Source organism: Triticum urartu, chromosome 7A, assembly GCF_056163025.1.
Source record: "Triticum urartu cultivar PI428250 chromosome 7A, HENAU_Tu73, whole genome shotgun sequence".
In the NCBI taxonomy this organism is placed as follows: domain Eukaryota; kingdom Viridiplantae; phylum Streptophyta; class Magnoliopsida; order Poales; family Poaceae; genus Triticum; species Triticum urartu.
This window is the reverse complement of record NC_141879.1, coordinates 108,575,645-108,588,167: the sequence shown is the minus strand read 5'-3', so window position 1 is coordinate 108,588,167 and position 12,523 is coordinate 108,575,645. Positions and strand designations below refer to the sequence as shown.

The following is a 12,523-nucleotide window of genomic DNA, read 5'->3' as shown; positions in this document are numbered from 1 at the left end:
GTAGAAGCCCTCCGTGATCGATTCCCCCTCCAGCAAAGCGCCGGAAAAGGCCCGAAGATGGGATCTCACGGGTACAGAAGGTTGCGGTGGTGGAAATAGGGTTTCGTGGTGCTCCTGAATGTTTTCGGGGTATATGTATATATATATAGGAGGAAGAAGTACGTTTGTGGAGCTGCGAGGGGCCCATGAGGGTGGCGGCGCGCCTCCTTGCCTCGTGGCCTCCCCGCTTCTTTCTTAATGCCCACTCCAAGTCTCCTGGATCACGTTTGTTCCAAAAATAACTCTCCCAAAGGTTTTATTTCGTTTGATATTCCTTTTCTGTGAAACACCGAAATAGGCAAAAAATAGCAATTTGCACTGGGCCTTTGGTTAGTAGGTTAGTCCTAAAAAATAATATAAAAAGGTAAATTAAAGCTCATTAAACATCCAAAACACATAATATAATAGCATGGAACAAACAAAAATTATAGATACGTTGGAGACGTATCAGGGAGCAGGACATCACAACATGAATCTGCTAATTTGTCGTTTGTGGTAAATAGACAGCAAAGGCCTGAAAACAGACGGCAAAGAATTTGATAATAGGAAAGTCTGGCGGCAAAGAGTTGTTTTGCCGTCAATAATTCATCGCAGTTCCGACAAAGACTTTGCCGTCAGCCAATCTCCGCCTTTGTCATCAACCAAATAACAACAGACGTCAAAGAAAAGCATCTTTGTCATCAGCCGGACTACGTTTTGCCTTCAGACAGACTACCTTACAGATGGCAAAGATTTTCACCAACAGAGCGCAGGTGAGGGTGAGATAGCAAATATCGCACGGGACGGTCGATGCGGTCAAGGAAATCCATGAGCAGGCGCGGTTGGAGGACGGACTCAACATGCAGAGGCACAACTCCTCTCGATGTGGATGCATGCGAGTCGTTCACGGGACCTCGCGGGTTCCAGTTGATGCGGGCGGCAGCAGACGCGGACGTCCCGGCTCTACCGGCGTCGGGCGCGGAGTTGCTCTAGGGCGGCGCTCCATTGGCTTTCCGGGGAGAGAAAGCTCCATTGATGAGAGATCCGACTAGTTGCCGCCGTCGGCATAGAGCCTGCGAGGTCAGGGCCGGGCGGCTCCCTGCATGGCCGGTGGAGAGAGAAAGTTCTGGTGGCTCCCTGCGAGGGCGGGCGGTTCCTTGCGGGGCCAGCGAAGAAAGAGAGCTTAGAGTGTGAGAGAAGTAGAGAAGGAGAAGGATGAGGAGAGAGGAACACAGGTGACCATGGGGGCTTCGGGAGATAATTAGGGAGAGAGAGAGAGAAAGGAGAAGGAGAGGTGGGTGGGGGCTAGTACGACAGGCGTGGTGGGTAAGGGTGTGTGGTGCGCGTACGTCATGGGGTTGTGTGGTGTGCGTGTGTCAAGATCTTGCCACATCATCGATCCGTCGGTGGTGTGCTTTCTAAGATGACAAAGAGCCCCGACGAAAGGCTAACGGCAAAGACCCCTCACATACGACAAATTAGTTGATTCCTGTAATGCAGGTGAGATGGGATAAAATGTGTTTTTAGCTTTTTTTTTGAGACAAAAATGTGTTTTTAGCTGACAACATGGGGAGCTATTCGAGACTTCCTGTGCTAACCCAGATACGGAGTTGGGCCCCACGCACCCAGGGCCCATGCCGGGATGTGGTTTTTTCCAGCCTGTTACTTGTATACATTTCATTTTAGGCCCAAGGTTCAAATTTGAGCCTAGGAGTAGCCCTGGCAATTTAAAGCCCGAACCCCAGGCTGGCTCGCACGCACGCAGCATGGTATGTTGCTCACGCGTAGAATCTCTATTTGTCGCTCGTTGTGGCAAGTTGTCAGGGCTAAGCACAGGGAGATTGAAGATCACTCGGGATGGGCCGACCCGTTAAACATTTGAGCGATATACGGGTTTTGGAACCTTCTAGGTGGTTCGCAGTTGGTTTTTTCCGGTTTTGGAACTTTCTCGGAGGTTCCCAATCCGTCCCCCCCCCCCCCCCCATGTTTTTCCTCTTTCTTATTCGTTTTATCTTTATCTTTTTTCTAGTTTCTTTTTCTTTCATTTTTCTCCTTTTTCGTTTTTTTCTTTCATTTCTCATTTTTATTATTGACTATATTTTGCTTTTCGAGAAATGTTCACAAATTTTAAAAATGTTTGCAATTGTCAAAAATTGTTCATTTTCCAAAAGATGTTTCTGTTTTCAAATTTTGTTCAAAAATTTCAAAAACGTTTAGTATTCCCGAATTTGTTCACTTATTTTCAGAAAATGTTCTAAAATTCAAAGAAATTTAAAATATTCAAAAAATCCTTTTTTGTTTTGTTCACAAATTAAAAAATGTTCACGAATTACAGAAAGTTTTCCTGTTTCCGAATTTAGTTCACAAGTTCGAAAATGTTCATGTTTTCAAAATTTGTTCACAGATTCAAACAACTTTGGGTAATTTCATAAAATATTTGCATTTTCCAAAAAATGTTCCTGTTTTTTAAATTTGTTCACAAATTCTAAATGGTTTATGTCTCCCAATTTTATTTGCAAATTTAAAAAATGTTTGGGAAATTTCATAAAATGTTCATGCTTTTCAAAAAAAACGTTCATGTTCTCAAATTCAAAAATGTAATGTTTTCATAATTTTTTAACAAATTAAAAAAATGTTTGGGGAATTTCATAAAATGTTTGCTTTTCCCATTTTTGTTCTTGTTTTGGGGAAATTGTTCGCATTTTCAAAAGTTTATTCATAGTCTCGAAAATGTAATCATTTTCAATTTCGTTCCTTTTTTCAAAAAAAATGTTTGAGTCTTTACAAATTTTTATTCAATTTTCAAAAAGTATTGACTTATGTGAAAAATAAAAATTCTGTTCGAAATTTTTTAAAAAAAGATTCAATCTTTCGCTGCCTATAGTTTATATAAACTGAGTTGCCAAATTTAGACAACAAAATTTATGTATTGCAATGGGCAGGGACGTGGTTCACTCACGTTAGATCGTGTGTTAGATCCTACTCACGCTCACTTTTTTGTTTAGGTTTTGTCGCTGCTGTTTGTTTCTTTAAAGGTCACGCAGTTAAATTTGCATGAAAGTAGCCGTGTCGCACTAGCTAGCAGCTTTAGCGTGCCTGCTGTAGGTCATCAGCTAATCGTCGAGTGTATTCAAACACAAGAATCGCTCGCACGGCCCATTAAGCCCGCCAGCTAGGTTCCCTGTGCGAAACCCCATCAACCTGACGCAGAACGCGTCACATAGCAGCAGCCCTAGCAAATTAAAGCCCGAACCACAGGTTGGCTCGCACGAACTCAACACGGTATGTCACTCGTGTGGCCCCCGCCTCTCGCGTTTTCGCATCCTGTCTCCGCTACGCCCCCCCCCCCCCCCCCCCCCCCCCCCCCCCCGAAAACCGAAAAGAGCCTTTTAGTGTTTCTGTGAGCTAGCGGCGAAGCATTCGCCGTCCGCCCGTGCCACGGTTCGTGCGGTTTCGAGGCCACATCTCATGTATATTAGCGTATTCCCAAATAGTTTTTCATATTCAACATTATGTCACATCAGATGGCGGGCCCATGTTAGTAATAAAGTAGTACTTGATGCATGTCTGATCCATTCTCTCTTTTCTTTCACGTGAAGGTGCATTAGCATGCGAGATTACATCCTATCCTTTATTCTCTCTTTGGCAATTTCATTCATTCATGTCTTTCAAGATATAATTTCATTTTAAAAATATTTATGGATTTGAACTCCTGGCGCCGAGACCTTTAGAACAAGATCAATCTTGAATACATTCAAACATGTTTAGATTTCAATGTTTCAAATGACTGAAATAAGCAAAATAAGTTCTTTGAATTAAGTGAAATCAATTTTTTGAAATGAGTAATTTGTTTTTCATGCATACTAAACATAATTCAGTGTGCAATATGTGAAATTTGTTATTTCAAATTTGTGAAAGTAGTTATTAAAAAATGAGAAACTGATTATTTCATAAAAAAAGAGTGAAAATCTAGTTTTGAAACTGGTGAAATTGATTTTCTAAATGATGTTTTCTGGAAATAAGTGAAAACAGTTATCTGAAAACTAAAATTTGTAAATGGGTGAAATCTTTGTTTCATATACATGACACATATTTTGGTGTGAAATACATGAAACTTTTTATTTGAAAATTTTGAAACTAGTTAATTCAGACATGTGAAACTGGTTATTTGAAAATTTTATTTAAAATGAGCAATTCTTTTAATGAAACGAGTGAAATTAGCTATGAAAATAATTGAAGCATGCCTTTCAAATGAAACTAGTGGAATTCGTCTTTTGAAACGAGTGAAACTAGTCTTTTAAATTGAAATATGATTTGTTTCACTCCATTTTTTAGTGTGTTTATTTTGAAGTTGCTTCGTTCGCTCCTTTCAATTTTAGTTATATTTCACATATCCCTCTTCTTGAAACCAATAGATTTTTTTCAAATGGGTGAAATTAGCTTTTGAAAATAATTGAAATATGTGTCTTTCTTTCAATTGGAACGAGTGAAATCAGTTGTTTGAAATGAGTGAAATCAGTTTGCAACATGAGTCAAATATGTTTTTTTAATGAGTGAAGTTTATTTTTGAAATGAGTGAAATACATTTTTGAATTGTGTGAAATATGTTTTTTATATAATGAGTGAAATTTGTTTTATGAAATCAGTAAAAGTAAAACTAGTTCAACATCCATAATTGATCTTGTTCTGACGATCTCTTCACTACGAATTCCAATATATAAAATGTTTCAAAAATGAAGATTTAGTTCGAAATATAACGATCATTCAAAATATGACTACAAAATAAAGTACCCATCTTTTACATGGAGAGAGAGGCATGCAATTGTCCTTCTGTCCACTCTCTCGACTCTCTCCTGTTGAAGCGGACACAAGCTGACACATGCATTTGTATTCCTCTCTTCAACATTACTTATTACATAGGAAAAGTTATCTCATGTTATACCTATAAAGCTAGCACAAATGGGATGCAACTATTCTAATCCTGAGCTCATATGAGCTCGGGTGAACAGTAACCTAAAGAAAAAATAGAAACAAATACAAAAAAATTCTAATTTTTTTTGTGTGTGAAACATTGACAAAATGCTTGTTAGCTTGCAAAATTACATCGCCATATGACATTCGTGGAAATCGTGGCAAGGAAACAAACAAATCAATTCTCCAAAATGTTCTTTTCAAACACATTTTGGAGCACCGATTTTTTTTTGCCGCATTTTTCATGAATGTCATTTCATGCTGTAATTTTGCGAGCTAGGAAAATATTTGAAAGCTAGGAGTACAATTTATTCAACTAGTGAAATAGAATTGAAAGTAATTCATGCATTTGATCAATGTCTGTACTCAAATTGATTCATTTTTGTGTCAATTTTTTTTTTAGGTTATGGAACTGGGAACGTTATAATGTGTTCCGTGTTTTCGGATAGTTATCGTAGGTGCCAAAGTATTTTGGCCCGGGTTTATTTGAATCCTGGCTCCGCCACTGCCAACCCCGGCGTCCAATTCCGGCCATTTGACATGGTCTCCCATCTTCCTCTGAACAAACGACCCAAAACGACCGCAGCCATCAACGCAGTCCCGCCTCCGGCCTCCTAAATTCTGCATGCCTAATTATACCCTCTTTCCACCTCCTCCTCCGTTGGAACGCGTTTGCTTCCCACCATTCCTGGCCTTACCCCTCGAGCGAGCGAGCTAGGCCTTCTTGTCTCGATCGCTCCCACGCTAGCCAGCTCGATCGGGCGACGGCGCGTGGCATTAGTCCTGGATCGATCGAGCTAAATAAAATGACCAAGGCAGCGCCTATGGCGCCTCGGCGGCGGCGATGGCCGGGGTACTTGCTCGCCGCCGCGGTCGTCCTTGCCGTCGTCACCGCCGCGCGGGCGCAGGATTACAATAACGGCGATGATGAGGAGGAGAAGCCTAAGCCGCAGCTCAAGGCGCAGGAGGCGTGCAACGGCGCGTTCCTGTCGTACACGTTCATTGAGCGCGCCAAGGAGTTCCCGCACCTCAAGAACGCGACGGCGCAGGCGTACGCGTTCAAGGCGCAGGCGACCGTGCTCAACACCATGACGACGGACCTCAAGGCGTGGCAGATGTTCGTCGGGTTCCAGCAGAAGGAGATCCTTGTGTCAGTCAGCGGCGCCGTGCTCCTCGACGGCACTGACTTCCCCGCAAACGTCTCCGGTGGCGTTACATTTGCGGGATACCCGATGGCCGACCTCCTCAACTCCATCGACACCGCCGGCGACCTGACGCAGATACAGGTCCAGATGGACATCACCGGCACGCAGTTCGGCGTCAAGCCCCCCGGAAAGCCCATGCCCAAGACCATCAAGCTCACCAATCCCGGCTACCGATGCCCCGCGCCCACCCACAAAGGTGGAGTACCTTGTTCGCCGCCCTCACGACATGTTTCTGCATGCATACATGCATTTCTTGCTTGCTCTGTCAGAAAAAGTTGATCAAGGTTGGAATGTGCGTGCAGATAGCGTGATGTACGTGTGCTGCGTTAAAGATCCCAAGTTCAAGGTGAAGAAGGCCAACAGCACGCGGTACCTGCCGCGGCAGAAGGCCGACCTGACCATGGCCTACGACGTGCTCACGTCGTACGGCAACAAGTACATCGCGCAGGTGACCATCGACAACTGGAGCCCCATGAGCCGGCTGGACAACTGGAACCTCACCTGGGAGTGGAAGCGCGGCGAGTTCATCGAGAAGATGCGCGGCGCCTACACGCTGCTCAAGGAGGGCCCGGCCTGCGTCTACAGCCCGGCGGCGAGCTACTACAAGGACTTCGACTTCACGCCCGTGTACAACTGCGAGAAGAGGCCGGTCATCGTCGACCTCCCGCCGGACCGGGAGAAGGACAACGACGTGGGCAACCTGCCCTTCTGCTGCAAGAACGGCACGCTGCTGCCGCCCATCATGGACGAGTCCAAGTCGCGGGCCATCTTCCAGCTCACCGTCTACAAGATGCCGCCGGACCTCAACCGGACGGCGCTCTACCCGCCGTCCAACTGGAAGATCACCGGGAAGCTCAACCCGCACTACGTGTGCCGGCAGCCGATCCGGGTGAGCCCCATGGAGTTCCCCGACGGGTCGGGGCTCATGTCGACCACCCCCGCCGTGGCGTCGTGGCAGGTGGCCTGCAACATCACCCGCCCCAAGAAGCGCGCCTCCAAATGCTGCGTCTCCTTCTCGGCCTACTACAACGACTCCACGGTGCCATGCAACACCTGCGCATGCGGCTGCGGCAACGACACCGCCACGTGCGACCCGGACGCCCACCCAGTCCTGCTGCCGGCGGAGGCCATGCTCGTGCCCTTCGACAACCGCACCGCCAAGGCCCGGGCGTGGGCCAAGATCAAGCACTGGCGCGTGCCCAACCCCATGCCCTGCGGCGACAACTGCGGCGTCAGCATCAACTGGCACGTCATGAACAACTACAAGTCCGGCTGGTCGGTGCGCATCACCATCTTCAACTGGCAGGACTACACCTTCAAGAACTGGTTCGCCGCCGTCAAAATGGGCGAGCACTACAGCGGCTACGAGAACGTCTACTCCTTCAACGGTACCCGGTTGGACGCGCCCTTCAACAACACCATATTCATGCAGGCCCTGCCGGGGCTCGAATACCTGGACCCCATCACCGACGGCAGAACGTCGGCGTACCCGAGGCTGCCCGGGAAGCAGCAGTCCGTCATCTCGTTCAAGAAGAAGGACGTGCCAAACATCAATATCCCCAAAGGAGGAGGCTTCCCCAAGCGGGTCTACTTCGACGGCGAGGAGTGCGCGCTCCCCCACAAGTTACCGTCGAGTGCACGCCGGCGGGCAGGGGCTCCCAGTCTCTTGCAGGCTGTCACCGGGGTGGTTCTTGTGATGATTGTTGCTCTTGTGGACTCCTCGTGCTTATGATCTGTGAAAATCTCTCGGGATTGTATCATTGTATAGAGATTTGTGTTAGGGTGCTACATTTGCTGAACATTTTTATTTGGTGGTTGGGGTATATGTCTTCGCTTCAATTCAGATGTTACAGTGACCCCCAAACGAAGGAATTGCTCTCGAGCAACTACAGGCTTATACTTTAGATATACTTCAGGTGACTGAAAAAATTATTATGGTCAGTCGATTTTGTTTTCCAAAGTGTGCACACACACGTACACTACCGATAATGCTCCATCTACGAACAGCTAGCCTACGCAAAGTAACGTAATCTTTCTAACTATAATCCTCTCCCCCCTGATTTCAAGTGGGGTGGGCCCCAGCCACTAATCTTCATCCAATTACCTACCTCCACATCAACTTTTACTTAAAAACTTCACGTAAGTTTACCTGGGTCTAGCATTGCTCATACACTACTGCATGCATGCGGCATAGCTAGTCCGTACACGCAGCCATTGAGAGCATTAATGGTGCATGCATGTTTGTGGAGAGTAATTAAGATCAACCCAACGACCTCAGTTTAGTTTGAATTTAGCAACATCTTTTTATGAATTTTGTCTATCGTGTGCAACGTGCAAGTCCAAATGTTTTCTATGTCTTTTCTTTGTGTCTCCTTTATTTTTTGTCTTTTCCTTTTCATTTTTAAATGTGTGTGCGCACAGGCGTGCGTGTGTGGGTCTGTTGTGTCGCGCGGGCGTGTGGGTGTGTTGTGTCAACGTTAAGGTCAACTTTTTTTAATATTATAAAAAGACGTTACACACTTATTTTTGCACATTACGAAAAGATGCAATTCTATGTAAATTGTACGTAATTTTTATCATTATCTGTTTTAGTTTTTGTTTTCATTTTTAAGGGTAATACTAACGCCACTAATTCATCCTACTTAGAAAACTTCATTATTTTGATTCATTCTTCGTCTGAAATTTTATTATTTTGATTTTGTTTCAATTTTTTTTCATTTTGTTTCTTAACTTCTATGCAAATTTTGTCACTATTTGTTTTAACTTTTTTTATTTTCTTTTGCCTTAAAGTGTAATACCAATGCCACTAATTCATTCCCTCATAAAACCTCATTATAATTATTTTATTATTCTTCTCCGAAAAACTTTATCATTTTGATTTTGTTCCAATATTTATTGCATTTTCATTCTTCTTAAAGGGTAATACCAATACCACTGATTCATTCTTTCTTAGCAAACTTCGTTATTTTGAATTTGTTTTGGTTTTTCTCTCCTTTTCATTTAGGGGTAATACCAATGCCACCAATTCATTACTTCTTAGGAAACTTTGTTTTGCGAAAATTTTACTATTACGTGCTTATTCTTGCACATTCTACAAAGATGCTAATTATGTGTAAATTGTATGCAAATTTTGTCATTATTTGATTTAGTTTTATTTTTTTATTTTCTTTGTTCTTAAAGGGTAATATTAATGCCACTAATTCATTCTGAAAGACTTCTTTATTTTCATTTTGATTTTAGTTCTTATTTAATTTTATTTCCTCTTTAAGGGTAGTACTAATGCCACCAATTAATAACTTCTTACAAAATTTTATTCTGCAGAAATTCCACTACTACGTGTTTATCCTTGCATATTATAAGAAGACGTAATTTCTGTGTAAATTGTATGCAAATTTGTAATTGTTTTTTAATTTTTCAGTTTCTTTCTTTTGGAAGGGTAATATCAATGCCATTAATTCAGTCTTCCTTAGAAAACTTCATTATTTTGATTTTTGTTTTCATTTTCTATCTTCTGGAAAGATAATACCATTGCCACTAATTCATTCTTTCTTAGAAAACTTCATTATTTTGATTTACTTTTAGTTTTATTTCATTTTGTATCTTATTCAAGGGTAATACAAATGCCACTAATTTTCTTTCGTCTTATAAAACTTCTTTTTTGCGGAAATTCTATATGCTTATAATCTTATTCTTGCATATTGTAAAAAGTACATTTTCCTAGTAAGTTGTGTGCAAATTTTGCCATTATTTTTATTAATATTTTTTTAATACTCAATGGGTACATACCTATGCCATTAACTCATTCTTTCTCAAAAAAAAACTTCATTATTTTGATTTATTTCTAGTTTACATTTCATTTTGCTTCATTTTTAAGGGTAATACCAATGCCACTAATTCATTCATTCTTAGAGAACATTCTTTTGAAAGTACCACTATTACATGCTTATTCGTGCATATTATAAAAAAAGCACATTCTTTGTGTAAATTATGTGAAAATTTCATCGTTATGTTTTTTTTCTTCTTTTATGGTAATACCAATGTAACTAATTGATTCTGTCTTTAAAAAATTCATTTTTTATTTCTTATTTTAATTTTAGTGTATTAGTATGGGGGGTATAAGAAGGCTCGATAAAGTAGAAGGTTTTATGTTATAGTTGAGTAATATTATTTTCCTTTAAAATTTTGTAATTTTTTTCTTCAAGGTTAATGTAGTTCCATGATTCATTTTCCTTTACAAAGAAATGTTGTCTTCTTCGTTTAAGTTGAACTGCCAAAATGTCTTCTATTTAGGAACAGAGGAAGTATCAGATATCTATCGGACATTTGAAGCAAAAGAAGAAGAACAAAAATAATCTCCACTGATTACCCGGTCGAAATTATACTTAATTATATAGGCGCATATACATGCATAGTTAGTACATCATGCACACACTTGTACTACATGCATCATTGGCCCACAAACCGGCGCAGAAAAGCAGCGGACGTGCATGCTAGTCAAAACGCGCACATGCATGCAGATGGGCCGGTCCCTCGTAGGGCAATAGACAAAATCGACTGAACAAGAATTTGGGTAAGTCATTTTTCGTTGTAGATGAATGTTCTTTGTCCATCTGATCTAAAATAAACGGCAGATCAAAATGTGACTTGTCAAAATTCTAAATTCAGCCGCCTAACGTCTAGCCGGTCCCCAGACTTAATAGCAAAGTGCGCGTCTGTTGCAATGGATCCAAATGGACTACATATGCATGTTTACCAACTTGAAAAAAAAAATCACCCTATTTTTTTATTGGAATACATTCCTCTTAGCAAAAATAAATAAGTACTAGTAGGCGGATGCGCGGCGGCATGTCGCGCCCGTGCTTGAACTTGTTGTTGATTTTTTTGGTTAATGTTTTTGTTTGAAAACTTGAGTAAAGCTAGCAAAGAATAAGAAGGGTGAAGGAGGTGGTGTGTGGAATCTGTGAAGACTGTGGTGAAAAAGTGGTGGATTATATTGTCTGGTTGGAAGGTACATAGCTGCAAATAGTGGGAAAATGGTTTTGGTACATGTAATACAATAACATGAAACTGATCATCAGTTAGCGTGAACTAAAAATAACATAATCATCCGAACTGTAATCTTATTTTGCGGTGCGTTTGTTGAGATCCGGTGAATTATGGATTTATGATCAACCTTATCTATGAATATTATTTGAGTCTTCTCTGAACTCTTTTATGAATGATTAAGATAGCTTTGTATTTATCTCCGATCTATTGATTTGATTAAGAAATTGCCCTACTCATGGTTTAAGTTTATGGATGATCATAATTTTTTTTATTGGATTGAATTTTGCATCTAGAAATCTTTTAGATTCTACCGCGGGAGTTACTTTTATGGAAATTACATTAGAAGAAGCTATTAAACTCCTAGATAATATTATGGCTAATTACTCTCAGTGGCATACCGAAAGATTTTCTATTAGTAAAAAAATGCATGTGATTGAAAAAAATTAATATTTTGAGTGAAAATTTTAATATTTGATGCGAGGTGGTGCTCAGGCTGCGCTGAATTCGTCTCGCTGCCCCTCTTCCGCAAAAAATACCCTCTTCCTTCTCTCCCCCGAAAACACAGAGGCGAGGAGATGTCTGCGCGGCAAGCCGAGGAAGATGCGGGCAACGACGCCCGCGTCCCCTCTACTGCCGGACCTCAATCTCCCCGCCCCTTCCATTCTCTCTCCGAGCTCCCCTTCCGCCGCGTCGAAGCTGCACACGGGGCTCCCCCGCCGTCGCACGCTGCATCGCCTCCACCTCGGCCTCTGCATCTTCACCCGCGACGCTCTCCCTGGCGGCCGCCATGCGGCGTGGTGGAAGGGAATGCCAGCGGAGAACCGGCACCCACTCTTCCTTGCGCAGTGGTCGCTGGTCCTGGTAGTGAGGGGCAGATGTTCGACGAAATGCTGGACAGATGGAGCGGCACTTCTGGACGCTGGTTGTGTTCGATGAAAGGCCCAGCAGAGGAGAAGCTTACTGAAGCACTCGAGGAATCAATGCAAAGTCTTGGCCATTAGTGATTCGGGAGACGATGCTGAGCTCAGCTCGACGGCATGCTTGACAGGAGGCGCGCATGTACAGCCGGATGGTTCGAGCTGCAGACATGTACTTCAGAACGGAGGGAGTATGTATCCAGTGGCATAGGACTGAATCAATGCAAGGGCTTCATGTATGTATCCAGTGACATAGGACTGAATGCTTGACAAAAGGCGTGCATGTACAGTCGGGTAGCCGGTCGCACATGGAGCCTGCCTTGCCGCCATGGAGTGAAGGAGTGCTGGGCTCCTTTTGGTGGCTCG

The 12,523-nt window shown here is 42.8% G+C and overlaps 1 protein-coding gene across 1 annotated transcript; it reads left to right on the top strand.

The window, feature by feature from the left end:
- Positions 1-5,641: 5,641 nt before the first annotated feature.
- On the top strand, positions 5,642-8,033 carry LOC125528230 (COBRA-like protein 10). Its single transcript, XM_048692726.2, has 2 exons — positions 5,642-6,390; positions 6,497-8,033. The coding sequence occupies exons 1-2, from the start codon at positions 5,796-5,798 to the stop codon at positions 7,924-7,926; spliced, it is 2,025 nt and encodes a 674-aa protein (XP_048548683.2). The 5' UTR covers positions 5,642-5,795; the 3' UTR covers positions 7,927-8,033.
- The last annotated feature ends 4,490 nt before the right edge of the window (positions 8,034-12,523 follow it).